Genomic DNA, 21,503 nt, shown 5'->3' with positions numbered 1-21,503 from the left:
AGAGCAGTGCTTGGCTCATAGTAAGCGCTTAACAAATGCCATCATTATTATTATTAGTACCAGCTCCGCCACTTGTCAGCTGTGTGACTTTGGGCAAGCCACTTCATTACTCTGGGCCTCAGTTCCCTCATCTGGAAAATGGGGATGAAGACTGTGAGCCCCACCTGGGACAACCTGATGACCTTGTATCTATCCCAGCGCTTAGAGCAGTGCTTTGCACATAGTGAGCACTTATAAATATCATCATTGTTGTTGTTATTATTACCCGGTGAGGCAGTGAGGCCTAGTGGACGGAGCACCGGCTGGGGCTCAGTGGGAAAAGCCCGGGTTTGGGAGTCAGAGGGTGTGGGTTCTAATCCCGCCTCCAACATTTATCAGCTGTGTGACTTTGGGCGAGTCACTCATCTGGCAAATTAAGACTGTAAACCCCACGTGGGACAGCCTGATTACCCTGTATCTACCCCAGCGCTTAGAACAGTGCTTGGCACATAGTAAGCGCTTAATAAGTACCACCATCATCATTACTTATTAGAAGTCCCGAGTTCTTATTCTGGCTCTGGTCTGTTGTGTGACCTTGGGCGAGTCATTTCACTCCCCTGGGTCTCCCGGCTCTGCCAACTGTCAGCTGTGTGACTTTGGGCAAGTCACTTCTCGGTGCCTCGGTCCCCTCATCTCTAAAATGGGGATTAAGACTGCGAGCCCAGCGTGGCTCAGTGGAAAGAGCCCGGGCTTTGGAGTTGGAGGACATGGGTTCAAATCCCGACTCCGCCAGTTGTCAGCTGTGTGACTTTGGGCGAGTCACTTCACTTCTCTGGGCCTCAGCTCCCTCATCTGTAAGATGGGGATTAAGACTGTGAGCCCAGCGTGGCTCAGTGGAAAGAGCTTTGGAGTCGGAGGTCATGGGTTCAAATCCCAGCTCCGCCAGTTGTCAGCTGTGTGACTTTGGGCAAGTCACTTCACTTCTCTGGGCCTCAGCTCCCTCATCTGTAAAATGGGGATTAAGACTGTGAGCCCCATGTGGGACAACCTGATCACCTTGTATCCCCCCAGTGCTTAGAACAGTGCTTTGCACATAGTAAGCGCTTAACAAATACCATCGTTGTTATTGTAACCTCACCAGCGCATGGAACAGTGCTTTGCACATAGTAAGCACCTAATAAGTGTCATTATTATTATTTCCCGCAACTGTAAAATTGGGATCGAGTCTGTGAGCCCCAATGGGACAGGGACTGCGTCCAACCCGATTTGCTGGCACTCGCCCCAGTGCTTGGCACATGGTAAGTGCTTAACGAATACCGCAGTCATTACTTCTCTGGGCCTCAGCTACCTCAACTGTAAAATGGGGGTAAATCAATCAATCGTATTTATTGAGTGCTTACTGTGTGCAGAGCACTGTACTAAGCGCTTGGGAAGTACAAGTTGGCAACACATACAGTCCCTACCCAATGTGTCCCTGTGAATAATGACTATTCATATTTTTAGGGCTTCTTAGGAGCGGAGTGTGTGGGCTAGGTGCAGAATGCATTCATCGATCGTATTTATTGAGCGCTTACCATGTGCAGAGCACTCAGCACGATGTCTAGCACTTGCCAAAATGAAGGCCTTCTGTCCTGGCCTAGGCCAGGGATTTTTGATGTCCCCAGGCATATGATTTTTGAATTTCTTCCGGGGAGGGGCAGAGCAAGTGCGTATTTAAGGGGCGGAACTCAAAACTACTTGTTGGAAAAAGCAGTTTTACTCCTTAAACCGGTCCCTCACACTGAGCCCGAGGACCCTCAATTGTTGGCTCCTGTAATTTGGCAGCTTCTGCAGTTACACACAGCACAGTGCTCTGCACAGTAAGCATTCAATAAATGTCATGTATTGATGTGAGCCCCACGAGGGACATGGATTGGGGCCAACCTGATTATTTTCTATCAACCCGAGGGCCTGGTAAAGTGCCTGGCACCAAGTAAGTGCTTAACAAAACCCGAAAAAAAGTCGGACCGCTCTGCACTGGAGGGGCCCCCACTCAGGACTAATAGACGGTACCCCAGTTCTCCATCCCTCCACACCCCCAAATCGTCCTTTACACCCTCCTGCTTGGGGCGGGGTGTCAGGAGCGTGGGAACGGGGAGCAGCGGATGAAGAGACGGAGGCTGCCCAGCGGGAAGAGGGGCAGACGGCACCCCTCCTCCCCCAGGACTCTGGCACTGCGGATGAATGGGGAAACAGAGGCACAGGGAAGGCCACCCCCTCAGGGGAGGGCTTGGGTCCGATCCAATAATCTTGTGTCTACCCCAGATCACGTTCCACAGAAGTGACATTTAATAAATGCCATCCTGGGCGAGCCGTTCACTTGGAGCCCTCTTGAAAGCAAAGCCCACCCTAGGCCATCATTTCCAGGTTGGGTTCAGTCAATCGTATTTATTGAGCACTTACTGTGTGCAGAGCACTGTACTAAGTGCTTAGCACTATGCCTGATGAACCCCTCCTGCCCACAACCTCCTCTAGCTATCCTCTTACCAGTGCAGACGGCCACATGCGGGGTCCCCGGGTGCCCACCTTGCCTCTTTTCCTGCCAGAAGGCTCTCTGAGGGCGGGCCTGTGCCCACCTTCTAACCCCATCCAGGGCTCTGCCCCTGCAGCCGGCCTTACGTGGAGGAAGAGATGCCCGCCACCCCCCAGAACCATCTCCCGGTTGCCCAGCCTCTGGAGACGTGGCAGACGAGCTCCTTGCGGAGGGCTGGCCCGCAGAGGGGAACCCCGTTTTGCCCACCCACTGCTTGGGCTGGGGTCGGAGCCCGGGTGGTACCGAAATCACAGTCCAGCCCCCTCCGACCTCCCCGCCAGCCTGAAGTGGCAGCCAAGAAGCATAGTCCAGCGGTACGACCCGGAGCCCCGAACCACTTTATTGTCCCTGCGGGGGCACCTGGGTCCTGGGACTGCCCCCCACCGTGACCCGGCCCCGGTGAGGTGGGCCAAGGCGAGAGGGCGGGTGGGGGGCAGTGGGAGGTCATCAAACCGTGGAAACCAGGGAAGCCCGAGGGGCCGAAAAGTCAGAAGGATGCTTCACAGCTCGGCCCTGCCCGCCCCAGGGAGGTCCACGGTGGCTCTGGGACTTGATGGATCGGCCCTTAGGTTTCAGAGCCGGCCCGGGCCCAATCCCACCCCCGGCCCGGGCGGTTCAAGGGCCGGGGGTGCCGGGTGAAGTACCCGGAGACGCCGGGCCCGCGAGGAGCCAGTTCGGCTTGACGTTTTGGCAAGGGCGGTGAGGAGAGGGAGTCACAGTCGGGGTGATCGGAGGCTACCGGCCCCGCCACTAGCCCTGACCCCAGCTGAAGCTCCCGCATGGGGCAGATAGGGTCCAGCCCCCAGCAGAGGAGGAGCCGATCCCTGCCCGGGGGAAGAGCAGGACGAGTCGAGGAGACGAAGTGTGGGACTAGGGATGTGGTCCTGGGGGTGAGCTGAACCATGCTGGTCCAGGGGCTGGGAGGTCCAGTCGGGGGCGGGACTGGTGGACAGGAATGGGGAGGGGATGACCGAGGCCGACGGGCCAGGGCTGGACCAGATCTGGAGGGCCAAGCGGGTGTCAGGTGTGTGGGGGGCTCTACTACAGGGGAGATCTCCTAGGGTGGGGACTGGGAAGACACTCTCCAGGTGGGCGAGGGTGGCTAAAGGACAAGAGATGATGACGATGGGCTGTAGGGCAGCCCATCGGGGAGTCCCTTCCGCTCGGGGACCAACATCCAGACCGGCAGGGGCATCCCCGGAGTTCCGTCCTTCCTCCCGCGGGACGTGGCGGGGGTTGACGTCTCTCTGTGGGCCCCGCCGGGGCAGCGGGGCGGCTCCATCACCGCAGGTGGAGCGTCAGGGTGACGGTCAGGATGACGCCCAGGAAGAGGAGGAAGGGGAGCCAGGTCTTCACCAAGGCCCCGAGGCTGCGGTGGGGACGGGGGGGAGAGATGGAGGAGGACAGGGGAGTCGGTGGGGGGCTGCTCCCCAGACCTGGGACACCCGCCCACACCCCCTGGGGCTCCTAGGTGCCACAGGGTCTCTTGACCTCTGACCCCAGGCTCTGAGGGGGTGCCGGCGGGCAGGGAGGCAAACCCCACGGGCGGGAGGAGGGCCGAGCGGACATCAGGGGGTCCTGGGGCTGCTGGCCGTCCGGAGACCCGGATTCTCCCGGGCGGGACTGCCCGCCGGGCCCCGTGGGCGGGCTCACCTCACGTACTTCCCGTACAGCAGGCAGTAGAGGCACAGCTTCACCATGTTCCAGCTGGCACTGTTGTCATAGCGCATCAGATTCAGGGCCAGCGCCACGTGCGAGTGGCAGTTGTCACAGCAGAGGTTGTGCTGCGGACGGCGAGGTGTCAGCCCTTCCCGATCCAGGGAGAGGGGCAGAGCCTGCAGAAACGGTCTGGACCCTCACCCACCCCCCGCCCCGGCTACGTCCCTTGCCCCGGGTCCTCTCAAGCTGCTGGACGGGTTGGACTCCCCCCAAACTGGGTCCCCCCCGGGCTACAGGATGGGTCTTCCCTGTGGGGCCTGGATTCTTCCACCCCAAGATCTCCCAGCTGCAGGGCAAGTTTACCCCGCGGGGCCCGGGGTGCCCCCCGTCCTCGGTGCCGGGTGCCCCCCAACCGCAGAGCAGGTTTACCTTGTGGGGCCCGGGCCCTCCCACCCCATCCCCGGGTCGGATTTCCAGCGCTTAGAACATAGTAAGCGCTTCATAAATGCCATCGTTATTATATTATTACCATGCGGTGCTTGTACTCTTCGGAGGCATCGTGCACGGCCGTGTCCCAGGCGTTGGGGCCACTGACGCACACTTTGCTCGGGTCCAGTTTCCAGTACCTGACGGCCCAGGAACCAAAAGTGATTGGAAATCTGGGGTCGAGACCCCGACTCTCCTCCCAACCGGCCACCCGCCACCGCCACTTCGCTCTGCAGCGCCTCGCCAATCTCCTCATCCCTCACAACCCCCCGGAGGGTCGGAGGCCGGGATCCTAATAATAATAATAATAATAACAGTAACGATAATAATAACTGTGGGGTTTGTTAAGTGCTCACTAGGTTCCGTGCGCTGTATTAAGCGCTGGGGTAGAGAATCAGGTTGGACACAGTCCCCGTCCCACGAGGGGCTCACGGTCCAGGCTAAGTCCTCTCCCCGTTTCCCGGAGGAGGCGGAAGCCAAGGCCCAGAGAGGTTAAGCTTCACGGGTCCAAATCCCGGCTCCGCCAATTGTCAGCTGCGTGACTTCGGGCAAGTCACTTCACTTCTCCGGGCCTCAGTTCCCTCATCTGTAAAATGGGGGTGAAGACCGTGAGCCCCACGTGGGACAACTTGATCACCTCCCTAGCGCTTAGAACGGCACATAGTAAGCGCTTAATAAATGCCATTAAAAAAATAATAGTAATGATAATAACTGTGGGGATTGCTAAGCGCTTACTACTACTACTACTAATAATAATGATGGCATTTATTAAGCGCTTACTATGTGCAAAGCACTGTTCTAAGCGCTGGGGAGTTTACAAGGTGATCAGGTTATCCCACGTGGGGCTCACAGTCTTAATCCCCATTTTACAGATGAGGGAACTGAGGCTCAGAGAAGTGAAGTGACTTGCCTAAAGTCACCCAGCTGACAATTGGCGGAGCCGGGATTTGAACCCCTGACCTCTGACTCCAAAGCCCGGGCTCATTCCACTGAGCCATGCTGCTTACTAGGTTCCGTGCGCTGTATTATCCCCCCTCCCTCCCCCTCTCCATCCCCCACATCTTACCTCCTTCCCTTCCCCACAGCACCTGTATATATGTTTGTACATATTAATTACTCTATTTATTTTACTTGTACCTATCTATTCTATTTATTTTATTTTGTTAGTATGTTTGGTTTTGTTCTGTCTCCCCCTTCTAGACTGTGAGCCCCCTGTTGGGTAGGGACCGTCTCTAGATGTTGCCAGCTTGTACATCCCAAGCGCTTAGTCCAGTGCTCTGCACACAGTAAGCACTCAATAAATACGATTGATTGCACAGCACTGTACTAAGCGCTTGCACACAGTAAGCGCTCAATAAATACGATTGATTGATTGCAGAGCACTGTACTAAGCACTTGGGAAGCACTAGAGAAGCTCTAGATGTTGCCAGCTTGTACATCCCAAGCGCTTAGTCCAGTGCTCTGCACACAGTAAGCGTTCAATAAATATGATTTAATAAAATAAAATAAATAGAATAGATGTGTACAAGTAAAATAAACAAATAGCTCTGTTACCTTGGGCAGGCGCCTTAGCTTCTCCGTGCCTCAGTTTCCTCATCTGAAAATGGGGATTCAAGACCGGTTCTCCCTCGCCCGTAGACTGTGAGCCCCATATGGAACGGGGATTAACGATCTTTTAGCTACCCCGGAATTTAGGTGTTGAGCACAAAGAGCGTTTACCAGACACCTCAATTATTATTATTACTGTTATACAGAGGAAGCAGCTCGCTCTGCTGACTTGGCCCAGGGTATTCATTCATTCAGTCGTATTTACTGAGCGCTTACTGCATGCAGAGCACTGTACTGAGCGCTTGGGAAGTACAAGTTGGCAACATCGACCCTCCAGGGTAGTGAGGAGGGTTGATTCCGTGGGCTGAGCCGTGGGATTAACGATCTTTTAGCTACCCCGGCACTTAGGTGTTGAGCACAAAGAGCGTTTACCAGACACCTCAATTCATTCATTCATTCATTGTCGTATTCATTGAGCGCTTACTGCGTGCAGAGCACTGTCCTAAGCGCTTGGGAAGTACAAGTTGGCAACATCAACCCTCCAGGGTAGTGAGGAGGGTCGATGCCCTGGGCTGAGCCGTGGGATTAATGATCTTTTAGCTACCCCGGCACTTAGGTGTTGGGCACAAAGAGCGTTTACCAGACAACTCAATTCATTCATTCATTCAGTCAGTCGTATTTATTGAGAGCTTACTGCGTACACAGCACTGTCCTAAGCGCTTGGGAAGTACAAGTTGGCAACATCGACCCTCCAGGGTAGTGAGGAGGGTCGATGCCGTGGGCTGAGCCATGGGATTAACGATCTTTTAGCTACCCCGGCACTTAGGTGTTGGGCACAAAGAGCGTTTACCAGACACCTCAATTATTATTATTACCGTTATACCGAGGAAGCAGCTCGCTCTGCTGACTTGGCCCAGGGTATTCATTCATTCAGTTGTATTTATTGAGCGCTTACTGCGTGCAGAGCACTGTACTAAGCGCTTGGGAAGTACAAGTTGGCAAGGAGGGTCGATGCCGTGGGCTGAGCCGTGGGATTAACGATCTTTTAGCTACCCCGGCACTTAGGTGTTGAGCACAAAAAGCGTTTACCAGACACCTCAGTTATTATTATTACTATTTTACAGAGGAAGCAGCTCGCTCTGCTGACTTGGCCCAGGGTATTCACTCATTCAGTCGTATTTACTGAGCGCTTACTGCATGCAGAGCACTGTACTGAGCGCTTGGGAAGTAGAAGTTGGCAACATCTACCCTAAAGGGTAGTGAGGAGGGTCAACGCCGTGGGCTGAGCCGTGGGATTAACGATCTTTTAGTTACCCCGGCACTTAGGTGTTGAGCACCAAGAGACAACTCAATTATTACTATTATACAGAGGAAGCAGCTCGTTCTGCTGACTTGGCCCCGGGTATTCATTCATTCAGTCGTATTTACTGAGCGCTTACTGCATGCACAGCACCGTCCTGAGCGCTTGGGAAGTACAAGTTGGCAACATCGACCCTCCAGGGTAGTGAGGAGGGTCGATGCCGTGGGCTGTGCCCGTGGCACAGGGTGCCCGCCCCGGCGGGTTTGAGCGGCAGCACTTACTTCACGGGCTTTCCGAAGGCCATGTGGTCCTCCTGCGGGGGCAGAGAAGGGGTCAGGGGGTCCGCGCCGGGCGGCCGGGGCGTCACCCGGTACCCGGGCGCAGGCGGAGCGATCCGCTGCCCAAACCCCCTCCGTCGTCACGGGACCCCAGAGCCCCACTGCCCGGCTGCAGCCGGGGCCGACTGTGTCCGCGGGCAGAAAGGAGAGGAAAGGAAGGGGAAGGATGGGCGGGGAAAGGACGCGGGAAGAGAAAGAAGGGAGAGTCCGCCAATTATATTTATTGAGCGCTTCCTGTGGGCACAGCATCATCATCATCAATCGTATTTATTGAGCGCTTACTATGTGCAGAGCACTGGACTAAGCGCTTGGGAAGTACAAATTGGCAACATATAGAGACAGCCCCTACCCAACAGTGGGCTCACAGTCTGAAAGAATTAGAATCATCAATTGTATTTATTGAGCCCTTACTGTGTGCAGAGCACTGTACTGAGCGCTTGGGAAGTACAAATTGGCAACATATAGAGACAGTCCCTACCCAACATGGGCTCAGTCTGAAAGAATTAGAATCATCAATTGTATCGATTCAGCGCTTACTGTGTGCAGAGCACTGTACTAAGCGTTCAATAAATTCATTCACTCAATCGCATTTATTGAATCGCATTTATTGAGCGCTTACTGTCTGCAGAGCGCCGTACTAAGCGCTCAATCAATTCATTCATTCAATCGTATTTATTGAGCGCTGTGTGCAGAGCACGGTACTAAGCGTTCCATAAATTCACTCATTCATTCAAACGTGTTGATTGAGCGCTTACCGTGTGCAGAGCACTGTACTAAGCGCTCAATCGATTCATTCATTCAATCGTATTTATTGAGCGCTGTGTGCAAAGCACTGTACTTAGCGCTCCATGAATTCATTCATTCATTCGCATTCCTTGAGCGCTTACTGTGTGCAGAGCACTGTACTGAGCGCTTGGGAAGTACAAATTGGCAACATATAGAGACAGCCCCTACCCAACAGCGGGCTCACAGTCTGAAAGAATTAGAATCATCAATTGTATCGATTCAGCGCTTACTGTGTGCAGAGCACTGTACTAAGCGTTCAATAAATTCATTCACTCAATCGCATTTATTGAATCGCATTTATTGAGCGCTTACTGTCTGCAGAGCGCCGTACTAAGCGCTCAATCAATTCATTCATTCAATCGTATTTATTGAGCGCTGTGTGCTAAGCCCGGCCTCTTTCCACTGAGCATATATACATACACATATAGATGTATATTTTGTACATATTTATTACTCTATTTGTTTATTTATTTTACTTGTACATATCTATTCTATTTATTTATTTATGGGTAGGGACTGTCTCTATATATTGCCAACTTGTACTTCCCAAGCACTTAGTACAGTGCTCTGCACCCAGTAAGCGCTCAATAAATACGATTGATGATGATTTATTTTATTTTGTTAGTATGTTTGGTTTTGTTCTGTCTCCCCCTTTTAGACTGTGAGCACCGTACTAAGCGCTCCATAAATTCACTCATTCATTCAAACGTATTTATTGAGCGCTTACTGTGTGCAGAGCACTGTACTAAGCGCTCAATCAATTCACTCAATCGTATTTATTGAGCGCTGTGTGCAAAGCACCGTACTTAGCGCTCCATAGATTCATTCATTCATTCATTCAATCGCATTCCTTGAGCGCTTACTGTGTGCAGAGCACTGTACTAAGCGCTCGGGAAGTCCAAGTTGGCAACGCATAGAGACGGTCCCTACTCAACAGCGGGCTCACATCTAGAAGGGGGAGATGATCAATCAATCGTATTTATTGAGCGCTTACTGGGTGCAGAGCACTGTACTAAGCGCTTGGGAAGTCCAAGTTGGCAACGCATAGAGACGGTCCCTACCCAACAGCGGGCTCACAGTCTAGAAGGGGGGAGACGATCAATCAATCGTATTTATTGAGCGCTTACTGGGTGCAGAGCACTGTACTAAGCGCTTGGGAAGTCCAAGTTGGCAACGCATAGAGACGGTCCCTACCCAACAGCAGGCTCACAGTCTAGAAGGGGGAGACGATCAATCAATCGTATTTATTGAGCGCTTACTGGGTGCAGAGCACTGTACTAAGCGCTTGGGAAGTCCAAGTTGGCAACGCATAGAGACGGTCCCTACTCAACAGCGGGCTCACAGTCTGGAACCAATAAATACGATTGTACTAAGTGCTTAATCAATCAATCAATCAATCGTATTTATTGAGCGCTTACTATGTGCAGAGCACTGTACTAAGCGCTTGGGAAGTACAAATTGGCAACACACAGAGACAGTCCCTACCCAACGGTGGGCTCACAGTCTAAAAGGGGGAGACAGAGAACAGAACCAAACATACCAACAAAATAAAATAAATAGGATAGAAATGTACAAGTAAAATAAATAAATAAATAAATAAATAGAGTAATAAATATGTACAACCATATATACATATATACAGGTGCTGTGGGGAAGGGAAGGAGGGAAGATGGGGGGATGGAGAGGGGGACGAGGGGGAGAGGAAGGAAGGGGCTCAGTCTGGGAAGGCCTCCTGGAGGAGGTGAGCTCTCAGCTCCTCAGCTTAACAGAGCTGGCAGACACGTCCCTGCCCATGATGAGCTTACAGTCTAAGGGGGGAAGACAGATATTGATCTAAATAAATTACCAATATGGACATAAAGGCGGGGGGAAGGGGTTTGCGGTCATGCTAAAGTTATCGCTTCAGCCTCGGCGCTCAGCCTGCCCCCCTGCCGTACCCGCCCAGCGTGTGCCCATCCTTCCCGCCCCACCATAGGGAGCCTGACCCACTGGGCATCCGCATCAGTACCCGCCCGGTGTGCCAGGGTGGCTGGGGCCCAGTAGGGGCTTCCCCCCCCACGAAGCCCCCCGGTGCCCCAGGATCCCGGGCCGGACTCACGGAGACAAAGTACGGGCCCGCGAAGTCCCGGATGATGCCCGTCGACGTGCAGATGCCCATGTGGCCGATGATGGGGAAGAACCACCTGCGGGCAAAGACAGAGCAGCGGTGGGTGAGGTCTGAGTGGGCACAGCAGCCCCGGAGAGCGCGGGGGTTTGGGGCCGGGGGGCCGGGTCAGAGCCACTGTGGTCAAGGCCCACCGGGGTGCCCGGCCCAGGAGAGAACCGGTGCCCACCCAAAGACCCCCCACCAGAGTACTTCCCAAGCGCTTAGTCCAGTGCTCTGCACACAGTAAAGCGCTCAATAAATACGACTGAATGAATGAATAATAATAATGCTGGTATTTGTTAAGCGCTTACGACGTGCCAGACACTGTTCTAAGCACTGGGGTGGATACGAGGTGATCAGGTTGCCCCACGTGGGGCTCGCAATCTTCACCCCCATTTTCCAGATGAGGGAACTGAGGCCCAGAGAAGTGAAGTGACCTGCCCAAGGCCACCCAGCTGACAAGTGGCAGAGCCGGGATTCGAATCCATGACCTCTGACTCCCAAGCCCGGCCTCTTTCCACTGAGCACATATACATACACATATACATATATGTACAAACATATGTGTTTGTACAAATTTATTACTCTATTTATTTATTTATTTAACCTGTCCATATCTATTCTATTTATTTTATTTTGTTAGTATGTTTGATTTTGTTCTCCGTCCAAGTGGCAGAGGCGGCATTTGAACCCATGACCTCTGACTCCCAAGCCCGGCCTCTTTCCACTGAGCATATATACATACACATATACATGTATATTTTGTACATATTTATTACTCTATTTGTTTATTTATTTTACTTGTACATATCTATTCTATTTATTTATTTATCTATTTATGGGTAGGGACTGTCTCTATATGTTGCCAACGTGTACTTCCCAAGCGCTTAGTACAGTGCTCTGCACCCAGTAAGCGCTCAATAAATACGATTGATGATGATTTATTTTATTTTGTTAGTATGTTTGGTTTTGTTCTCTGTCTCCCCCTTTTAGACTGTGAGCCCGCTGTCGGGTAGGGCCCGTCTCTAGATGTTGCCGACTTGTATTTCCCAAGCGCTTAGTACACTGCTCTGCACACAGTAAGCGCTCAATACGATTGATTGATTGATTGAGCCACGAGCCCGCTGTCGGGTAGGGCCCATCTCTAGATGTTGCCAACTTGTCCTTCCCAAGCGCTTAGTCCAGTGCTCTGCACACAGGAAGCGCTCAATACGATTGAATGAATGAATAATAATAATGTTGGTATTTGTTAAGCGCTTACTACGTGTCAAACACTGTTCTAAGCGCTGGGGTAGACACAAGGTGATCAGGTTGCCCCACGTGGGGCTCACAGTCTTCATCCCCATCTTCCAGATGAGGTCACTGAGGCCCAGAGACGTGAAGTGACTTGCCCAAGGTCACCCAGCTGACAAGGGGCAGAGCCGGGATTCGAACCCATGACCTCTGACTCCCAAGCCCGGCCTCTTTCCACTGAGCATATATACATACGTTCGTACATATTTATTACTCTATTTATTTATCTTACTTGTACCTATCTATTCTATTTATTTTATTTTGTTAGTATGTTTGGTTTTGTTCTCAGTCTCCCCCTTTTAGGCTGGGAGCCCACTGTTGGGTCGGGACTGTCTCTAGATGTTGCCAACCTGGACTTCCCAAGCGCTTAGTCCAGTGCTCTGCACACAGTAAGTGCTCAATAAATACGATTGAATGAATGAATGTACATATGTATATCTATTTATTTTACTTGTACATATTCCATTTATTTATTTTCGTCTGTTAATATGTTTTGCTTTGTTGCCCGTCTCCCCCTTCTAGACTGTGAGCCCACTGTTGGGTAGGGCCCGTCTCTAGATGTGGCCAACCTGTACTTCCCAAGCGCTTAGTCCGGTGCTCTGCACACAGTAAGCGCTCTATAAATACGATTGAATGAATGAATGAATGTATATATGTGTATTCATTTATTTTACTTGTACATATTCTATTTATTTATTTTCGTCTGTTAATATGTTTTGCTTTGTTGCCCGTCTCCCCCTTCTAGACTGTGAGCCCACTGTTGGGTAGGGCCCGTCTCTAGATGTGGCCAACCTGTACTTCCCAAGCGCTTAGTCCGGTGCTCTGCACACAGTAAGCGCTCTATAAATACGATTGAATGAATGAATGAATGTATATATGTGTATTCATTTATTTTACTTGTACATATTCTATTTATTTATTTTCTTTTGTTAATATGTTTTGTTGTGTTCTCTGTCTCCCCCTTCTAGACTGGGAGCCCGCTGTTGGGTAGGGACCGTCTCTGTATGTTGCCAACCTGTACTTCCCAAGCGCTTAGTCCGGTGCTCTGCACACAGTAAGCGCTCAATAAATACGATTGAATGAATGAATGAATGTATATATGTGTATTCATTTATTTTACTTGTACATATTCTATTTATTTATTTTCTTTTGTTAATATGTTTTGTTGTGTTCTCTGTCTCCCCCTTCTAGACTGGGAGCCCACTGTTGGGTAGGGACCGTCTCTGTATGTTGCCAACCTGTACTTCCCAAGCGCTTAGTCCGGTGCTCTGCACACAGTAAGCGCTCTATAAATACGATTGAATGAATGAATGAGTGTATATATGTGTATTCATTTACTTTACTTGTACATATTCTATTTATTTATTTTCTTTTGTTAATATGTTTTGTTGTGTTCTCTGTCTCCCCCTTCTAGACTGGGAGCCCACTGTTGGGTAGGGACCGTCTCTGTATGTTGCCAACCTGTACTCTCCCAAGCGCTTAGTGCAGTGCTCTGCACACAGTAAGCGCTCAATAAATACGATTGAGTGATTGATTGATAGTCCAGTGCTCTGCACACAGTAAGCGCTCAATAAATACGACTGAATGAATGAATGACTGTGAGCCTGCTGTTGGGTAGGGACTGTCTCTATATGTTGCCCACTTGGACTTCCCAAGCGCTTAGTGCAGTGCTCTGCACACAGTAAGCGCTCAATAAATACGATTGAATGAATGAATGAATATTGTTAATAAATGGGATGTATCGAGTCGGGTGGGGGCACTCACGTCAGCACGGGGATGGGCGTCCACACCACGCAGTGGGGGAAGCGGTTCCGCTCCCCATCCATGGCCGTCTCCACGGACACCACCGCCGCCGCCGCCGCCGCCTCCACTTCCGCCATGCCCGGCGGCACGAGCAGCGGCCAGCTCCCTTCCGCTTCCGCCATCCCTCCAGGACACACTTCCGGTCCCCTCCTCGCGCCCTCAAGCCACACTTCCGGTCCCCTCCTCACGCGCCCCAAGCCACACTTCCGGTCCCCTCCTCTCGCCCCAAGCCACACTTCCGGCCTCTCCTCGCCCGTCCCCCAAGCCACACTTCGGTCCCTTCCTCGCGCCCTCAAGCCACACTTCCGGTCCCTTCCTCGCGCGCCCCAAGCCACACTTCCGGTGCCCTCCTCGCGCCCCAAGCCACACTTCCGGCCTCTCCTCGCGCGTCCCCCAAGACACACTTCCTGTCCCTCCTCCCGCGCCCCCAAGCCACACTTCCGGTCCCCTCCTCGCGCACCCCCAAGACACACTTCCGGTCCCTTCCTCGCGCGCCCCAAGCCACACTTCCGGTCCCCTCCTCGCGCACCCCCAAGCCACACTTCCGGTCCCTTCCTCGCTCCCCTCAAGCCACACTTCCGGTCCCTCCCCGCGCGTCCCCAAGCCACACTTCCGGTCCCCTCCTCGCGCGCCCCCAAGCCACACTTCCGGTCCCTTCCTCGAGCGCCCCCAAGACACACTTCCGGTTCCCTCCTCGCCACACTTCCGGTCCCTTCTTCGCGCGCCCCAAGCCACACTTCCGGTCCCCTCTTCACGTGCACCAGTCAAGAAGAACAACGATGGCATTTGTTAAGCGCTTACTACGTGCAAAGCCCTGTTCTAAGCGCTGGGGAGGACACAGGGTGATCGGGTTGTCCCACGGGGGGGCTCAAGATTTTAATCCCCATTTTGCAGATGAGGGAACGGAGGCCCAGAGAATAATAATAATAATAATAATGATGATGATGGCATTTATTAAGCGCTTACTATGTGCAAAGCACTGTTCTAAGCACTGGGGAGGACACAGGGTGATCGGGTTGTCCCACGGGGGGCTCACAGTTTTAATCCCCATTTTACAGATGAGGGAACAGAGGCCCAGAGAATAATAATAATATTAATAATGAGGATGATGGCATTTATTAAGCACTTACTACGTGCAAAGCACTGTTCTAAGCGCTGGGGAGGACACAGGATGATCGGGTTGTCCCACGGGGGGCTCACAGTTTTAATCCCCATTTTGCAGATGAGGGAATGGAGGTCCATAGAAGAATAATAATAATGATGGCGTTTATTAAGCGCTTACTATGTGCAAAGCACTGTTCTAATCAATCCATCAATCAGTCGTATTTAGTGAGCGCTTACTGTGTGCAGAGCACTGGACTAAGCGCTTGGGAAGTACAAGTTGGCAACATCATCTAGAGACGGTCCTTACCCAACAGTGGGCTCACAGTCTAGAAGGGGGAGGGCGACAATCAATCAATCGTATTTATTGAGCGCTTACTGTGTGCAGAGCACTGTACTAAGCGATTGGGAAGTCCGAGTTGGCAACACATAGAGACAGTCCCTACCCAACAGTGGGCTCACAGTCTAAAAGGAGGAGACAGAGAGTTCCCCAAGCCACCCTACACTTCCCCTTCACCACGCCCCCAAGCCACACTCCCTTCAAGGCCCTAGTGAGAGCTCACCTCCTCCAGGAGGCCTTCCCAGACTGAGCCCCTTCCTTCCTCTCCCCCTCATCCCCCTCTCCATCCCCCCCATCTTACCTCCTTCCCTTCCCCACAGCACCTGTATATATGGATATATGTCTGTACATATTTATTACTCTATTTATTTTACTTGTACATATCTATTTTATTTTGTTAGTATGTTTAGTTTTGTTCTCTGTCTCCCCCTTCTAGACTGTGAGCCCGCTGTTGGGTAGGGACTGTCTCTAGATGTTGCCAACTTGGACTTCCCAAGCGCTTAGTACAGTGCTCGGCACACAGTAAGCGCTCAATAAATACGATTGATGATGATGATGACTGTCTCTATATGTTGCCAACTTGGACTTCCCAAGCGCTTAGTACAGTGCTCGGCATACAGTAAGCGCTCAATAAATATGATTGAATGAATGAATGAATGAGCCCACGGTTGGGTAGGGCCCGTCTCTATCTGTTGCCAACTTGGACTTCCCGAAGCGCTTAGTCCAGTGCTCTGCACACAGTAAGCGCTCAATAAATATGAATGAATGAATGAATGAATGAATCCCCATTTTATGGATGAGGTAACAGGCACGGAGAAGCGAAGTGACTTGCCCAGGGTCACACACAGCAGACGAGTGGCAGAGCCGGGACTGGAACCCAGGTCCTTGCTCTTTCCACTAGGCCACACTGCTTCCTTCCTCCACTCTCCCCCAGTGGCTGCATCGCCCTCGCTTAGGACAGAGGGACCGTTCTAGAGGTCACGGGGCTCGATCTCGGGACCGAGTGACCAGTAAGTACCACAGCCCCCGCTCCCGCCCCCGGCCCTCCAGTTTGGCCCCTGCGGGCTGGACATTCCCGTTGGCAAGAAACCTTAGGAGATGCAGCATGGGCTAGCGGAAAGCGCTGAACGAACTCAAACTTGGTAGTCAGAGGACGCGGGTTCGAATCCCAGCTCTGCCACCGGTCTGCTGTACGACCTTAGGTGAGCCACTTCACTTCTCCGTGCCTCAGCTCTCTCCTCTGCAAAATAATAATAATAATAATGGCATTTATTATCATCAATCGTATTTATTGAGCGCTTACTATGTGCTACTATGTGCTGTACTAAGCGCTTATCAAACGCTTACTATGTGCAAAGCACTGTTCTAAGCGCTGGGGAGGTTACAAGGTTGTCCCACGGAGGGCTCACAGTCTTCATCCCCATTTTACAGATGAGGTAACAGAGGCCCGGAGAAGTGAAGTGACTCGCCCAAAGTCACCCAGCTGACAGCTGGTGGAGCCAGGATTTGAACCCATGACCTCTGACTCCAAAGCCCGGGCTCTTTCCGCTGCTTCTCATATTTATTACTCTATTTATTTATTTTACTTGTACATTTCTATCCTATTTATTTTATTTTGTTGGTATGTTTGGTTCTGTTCTCTGTCTCCCCCTTTTAGACTGTGAGCCCACTGTTGGGTAGGGACTGTCTCTATGTGTTGCCAATTTGTACTTCCCAAGCGCTTAGTACAGTGCTCTGCACATAGTAAGCGCTCAATAAATACGATTGATTGATTGATTGATTGATTCTCCAAATAGGGATTCAATACCTGTTTTCCCTCTTACTAGGAACGTGAGCCCCGTGTGGGACCTGTTGATCTTGTATCGGCCCTGGCGCTGAATTCAGTGCTTGGTGATAACAATGACGGCATTTGTTAAGCGCTTACTATGTGCGAAACACTGTTCTAAGCGCTGGGGGGGGGATACAAGGTGATCAGGTTGTCCCACTTGGGGCTCACAGTCTTAATCCCCGTTTTACAGATGAGGTAACTGAGGTTAAGAGAAGTTAAAAGTGACTTTCCCAAGGTCACACAGCAGACGCGTGGCGGAGCCGGGACTAGAACCCAGGACCTCTGCCTCCCAAGCCGGTGCTGTTTCCACTGAGACACGCTGCTTCTCGGTACGTAGTAAGCACTTAACAAATAGCCCAGTTAATTAATTAGATGGGGGCTGGGTCCCCCAGCTATTTCCTGGTCATCATCAATCGTATTCATTGAGCGCTTACTGGGTGCAGAGCACTGTACTAAGCGCTTGAAACGGTCGGGAAATGGCCACTCTCCAATGGCTCCGTCCTCACTGCTTTCAAACATCCTCATGACTCCCTTATCCTACAAAATAAAATGCTCTTTTGATCCACAGCTCCTTCTAGTTGTACATCTGTATATATGTAGATATGGTTGTACATATTTATTACTCTATTTATTTATTTTACTTGTACATTTCTATCCTATTTATTTTATTTTGTTGGTATGTTTGGTTTTGTTCTCTGTCTCCCCCTTTTAGACTGTGAGCCCACTGTTGGGTAGGGACTGTCTCTGTGTGTTGCCAATTTGTACTTCCCAAGCGCTTAGTACAGTGCTCTGCACATAGTAAGCGCTCAATACGATTGATGATGATGATGATGACTCCCTTATCCTAAAAAAAATGCTCTTTTGATCCACAGCTCCTTCTAGTTATCACCCCGTCCCTGCTATCCTTCTACTCCAAACTCCTTGAGCGACTTCCTCTCTCTCCAGTTTTCTCCTTCAATCAATCAATCAATTGTATTTATTGAGTGCTTACTGTGTGCAGAGCACTGTACTAAGCGCTTGGGAAGTACAAGATGGCAACATATACAGTCCTTCACCCATTTTAATCTGGCTTCCGTCCCCGTCGCTCCATGAAACCTGCCCTCTCAAAGGTTACCAGCAATCTCCTTCTTGCCATATCCAATTTCTCCAGCCTCATCCGAATCCGACCCCCCTCAACCTCTCGGCCGCCTTCGACACCGAGGAGCAGCGTGGCTCGGTGGAAAGAGCCCGGGCTTTGGGGTCAGAGGTCATGGGTTCGAATCCCAGCTCCGCCAGTTGTCAGCTGTGTGACTTGGGCAAGTCACTTAACTTCTCGATGCCGTCTGTAAAATGGGGATTAAGTCTGTGAGCCCCACGTGGGACAACCTAATCACCTTGCATCCCCCCTGAGCTTAGAACGGTGCTTTGCACATAGTAAGCGCTTAATAAATGCCATCATCATCATCACTGGGGGCCACCTCCTTCTCCTGGAAACATTATCTAACCTTGGCTTTGCTGACACCGTCCTCTCCTGGTTCTCCTCCTATCTCGCTGACCGCTCATTCTCGGTCCCCTTTCTCTTCCTCTGTCTTCCACCCACAAACTTCAACTACCATCGCTAGGGGATGATTCCCAAATCTATCTCTCCAGCTCTTATCTTTCGCTTTCCCTGCAGTCTTGGATTTCCTCCCGCCTTCGGGACATGGCTCTTTAGATGTCCCGCTGACACCTCAAACGCGCATGTCCAAAAAATAACTCATCATCTTCCCCGCAAAATCTCTTCCCCCGACTTTTCCACCACTGTAGACGGCACTGCCATCCTCCACCTCACAAGCCCAGGACCTTGGCATTATCCTCAACTCATCTCCCATTCATCCCACACGTTAAATACGACCAAATCCCGTCGGTTCCATTTTCACATTCCTATAAAATCTCATCTTTTCTCTCCAAACTGCTACTACACTGATCCAAGCGCTTATTCTATTTCATCTTGACTACCGCCTAGGCCTCCCTGTGACCCTCCTGACTCCTGTCTCTCCCCACTCCAGTCCATACTTGGCTCCGCTGCTCAGATCATTTTTCTAAAAAACATTCAGTCCTTATCTTCCCATTCAAGAACCTCCAAGGGTTACCCATCCACCTGCACCAAACAGAAACTCCTTAATAGCACTCAATCGCCTCACCTCCCCCTCCGATTTCACTTCCACTTGGCTCTACTACTTGGCCAACCTACTTACTGTACCTCGATCTTGTCGATTTCTGTGTTGACCCGTCCTCTCTCCGGCCTAAAACTTCCTATTCGACAGACTATCCCTCTCCCCACCTTCCAAGACTTATTTTTCAAAAATCACATCTCTCCCAAAAGACCTTCCCCGACTAAACTCCCATTTTCCCTTCTCCCTCTCTCTTCTGCCTCACCCTTGCCCACGGAGTCATACAAATAAGCTCTTGATATTCACCCCGCCCTCGGTCACGCGCCAATTATGTCCATATCTATATTTTAATGTCTCTCTCCCCCTCTAGACTGTAAGCTCCTTGTGGGCCGGGAACACGTCTACCAACTCAGTTCTACTGTACCCTCCCAAGCGCTTCGTACAGTGCTCTGCGCACAGGAAGCGCTCGATAAATATGATTGCGGTGTGATTTCCCCACGGCCAGCTTCCAGTTTATCTCGGGCAGAGTGTCCGGCCGCCGATCCCGAGGGGAAAATGTAAAGGCAGAGGCCGCGGCCCAACTCAAGAAGCCCGCTAGAGCACGAGCCTGGGAATCGGAGGGTCGTGGGTTCTAATCCCAGCTCTGCCCCGCGCCCGCTGTGGGACCCCGGGTAAGTCACTTGGCTTCTCCGCGTTTCGATGACCTCATCTGTAAAATGGGGACTGAGGCTGGCCACGTGGGGCAGGGACCGTGGCCAACCCGATCTGCTTGTATCCACCCCGGCGCTTAGTACAGTGCTCGGCACACAGTAAGTGCTTAACAAATGCCATGATTAATTAATTAGGCTTCCGAGGTCCTTGGGGCAGGAGGGAGGGCTTCCACCCTGTACCCTGTGAGGAAAGAGTCGGGTTGGCCCGTAAGCCACGCCACACTTGGCAGAGTGATTGACACTCAGTAGGCACTTAATTATTATCATCAGCAACCGGCACTAGGCTCACAATGGCACCCCCCCGCCACTCCTCCCACTAGAGACGAAGGAGCTTTTCGTCACCAAGCGGAAATGACTGTACGTCTTTCATGCCCCTCCAAAACCAGTCCGGAGATGTGGGCGCCCCCCAAACCCGAACGCCTGACCACAACGGGGGACCGGCCGCCCTTCTCCCGCCCCCAGAACCCCGGGGTCCTCAACTCTTGTGTGGGAGAGAGAGAGAGAGAGGATCACATTTAGCTAGAGGCTGAGGTCTGGGGGGGGGCAGAGTCGGACCCCACGGGCCTCCTCCGCCCCAACAAAGGACACTTCCGACCCTAGAACAAAATGGTTTTAATTGCTTCCCCTTTGTCCCCCGGGGACGGATAGCCACCAAAAACGCCCTGCCTCTACCTAAGCTGCCGGGTGCTCCGGCGGCGGCCGGAGCGGGGACGGTGGCGGGGTGGGACGACGACGACGACATTCCTGCCCGCTCCGTCCTCGCCCGGCCCACGGAGAGACCTCCCCCGGCCCCCACCACCCGGGAGGTGGGAGTGAGAGGGGGATTGAGTCCTCTTGGCAGCCGCTGTTTCCTTCACTAATAAATATTCTTCGTTTTCCATCGCGAGGAGGAGTGCTCTAGGCCGGCAGGGACTGACGGGGCTCCGGGGTGCGGGGGACGGGGCCGTGGACCGAATCCCTTTCCTACCTAGACTGCCAGCCGGATTGACCCCGGCCTCGGCTCCGGCGGAGAGAGGGGCCGAGGTGGCCACTGGCTGCGGGCCTTTGGTGGAGCAGGGCAGGGACGGGCCAACGGGCCCAACAGGAGTGGGATGGGCCGAGGCCTCAGGGAGCCCCGGCCTGAGGATGGGCGACGGGGGTGGGCCAGGCCGGACTCGGGACCGGCGGCGGGGCAGGGGGCATGTGCCGGCCCAGGCTGGAAAGACGCCGGCAGCCGGGACCGGGCGCCCGACCGACGGCGGAAGCGCTGCTGGCGGGGCCGGGCAGGGCACGGCGGGCGGAGAGCAGGGGTGAGCGCCCAGGGGGCAGGGGTGAGGGCGGAGAGCACCGGCCGGGCGGAGAGGAAGCAGCCCGGCCCGGGGCAGCCTGGGGGGGACTCGCTCGCGGGAAGAGACACAAAGGCCGCACTCGAGCCGGGCCGCCCGGGCCCCTCGCCTCCCCGTGGCCCCAACGCAGGGGGAGCCGGAGCCCGGAGGAGGGGGC

General features: G+C 52.5%; 1 protein-coding gene across 1 annotated transcript; it reads right to left on the bottom strand.

Moving 5' to 3' along the window:
* Window positions 1–3,580: 3,580 nt before the first annotated feature.
* Window positions 3,581–14,032, bottom strand: TMEM222 (transmembrane protein 222). Its single transcript, XM_038758063.1, has 6 exons — window positions 13,872–14,032; window positions 10,767–10,851; window positions 7,826–7,857; window positions 4,740–4,836; window positions 4,205–4,335; window positions 3,581–3,920 (listed from the first exon to the last, which is right to left on the bottom strand). Exons 1-6 carry the CDS (start codon window positions 14,030–14,032, stop codon window positions 3,833–3,835), a joined length of 594 nt encoding a protein of 197 aa, XP_038613991.1. The 3' UTR covers window positions 3,581–3,832.
* Between the last annotated feature and the right edge of the window lie 7,471 nt (window positions 14,033–21,503).

Source organism: Tachyglossus aculeatus, chromosome 16 (assembly GCF_015852505.1).
Source record: "Tachyglossus aculeatus isolate mTacAcu1 chromosome 16, mTacAcu1.pri, whole genome shotgun sequence".
Classification (NCBI taxonomy): Eukaryota; Metazoa; Chordata; class Mammalia; order Monotremata; family Tachyglossidae; genus Tachyglossus; species Tachyglossus aculeatus.
This window is presented reverse-complemented; position numbering and strand designations above follow the sequence as displayed.

What these genes read in the sequence shown, in the direction of transcription:
- TMEM222 (XM_038758063.1), bottom strand. Translation starts at nt 14,032, where the DNA reads ATGGCGGAAGCGGAAGGGAGCTGGCCGCTGCTCGTGCCGCCGGGCATG. An exon ending in CGGGCCCGTACTTTGTCTCC is followed by an intron (nt 7,858 to 10,766) that starts GTGAGTCCGGCC and finishes CTGCCCCCGCAG; the next exon opens with GAGGACCACATGGCCTTCGG. An exon ending in CTGTACGGGAAGTACGTGAG is followed by an intron (nt 3,921 to 4,204) that starts GTGAGCCCGCCC and finishes TCCCCACCGCAG; the next exon opens with CCTCGGGGCCTTGGTGAAGA.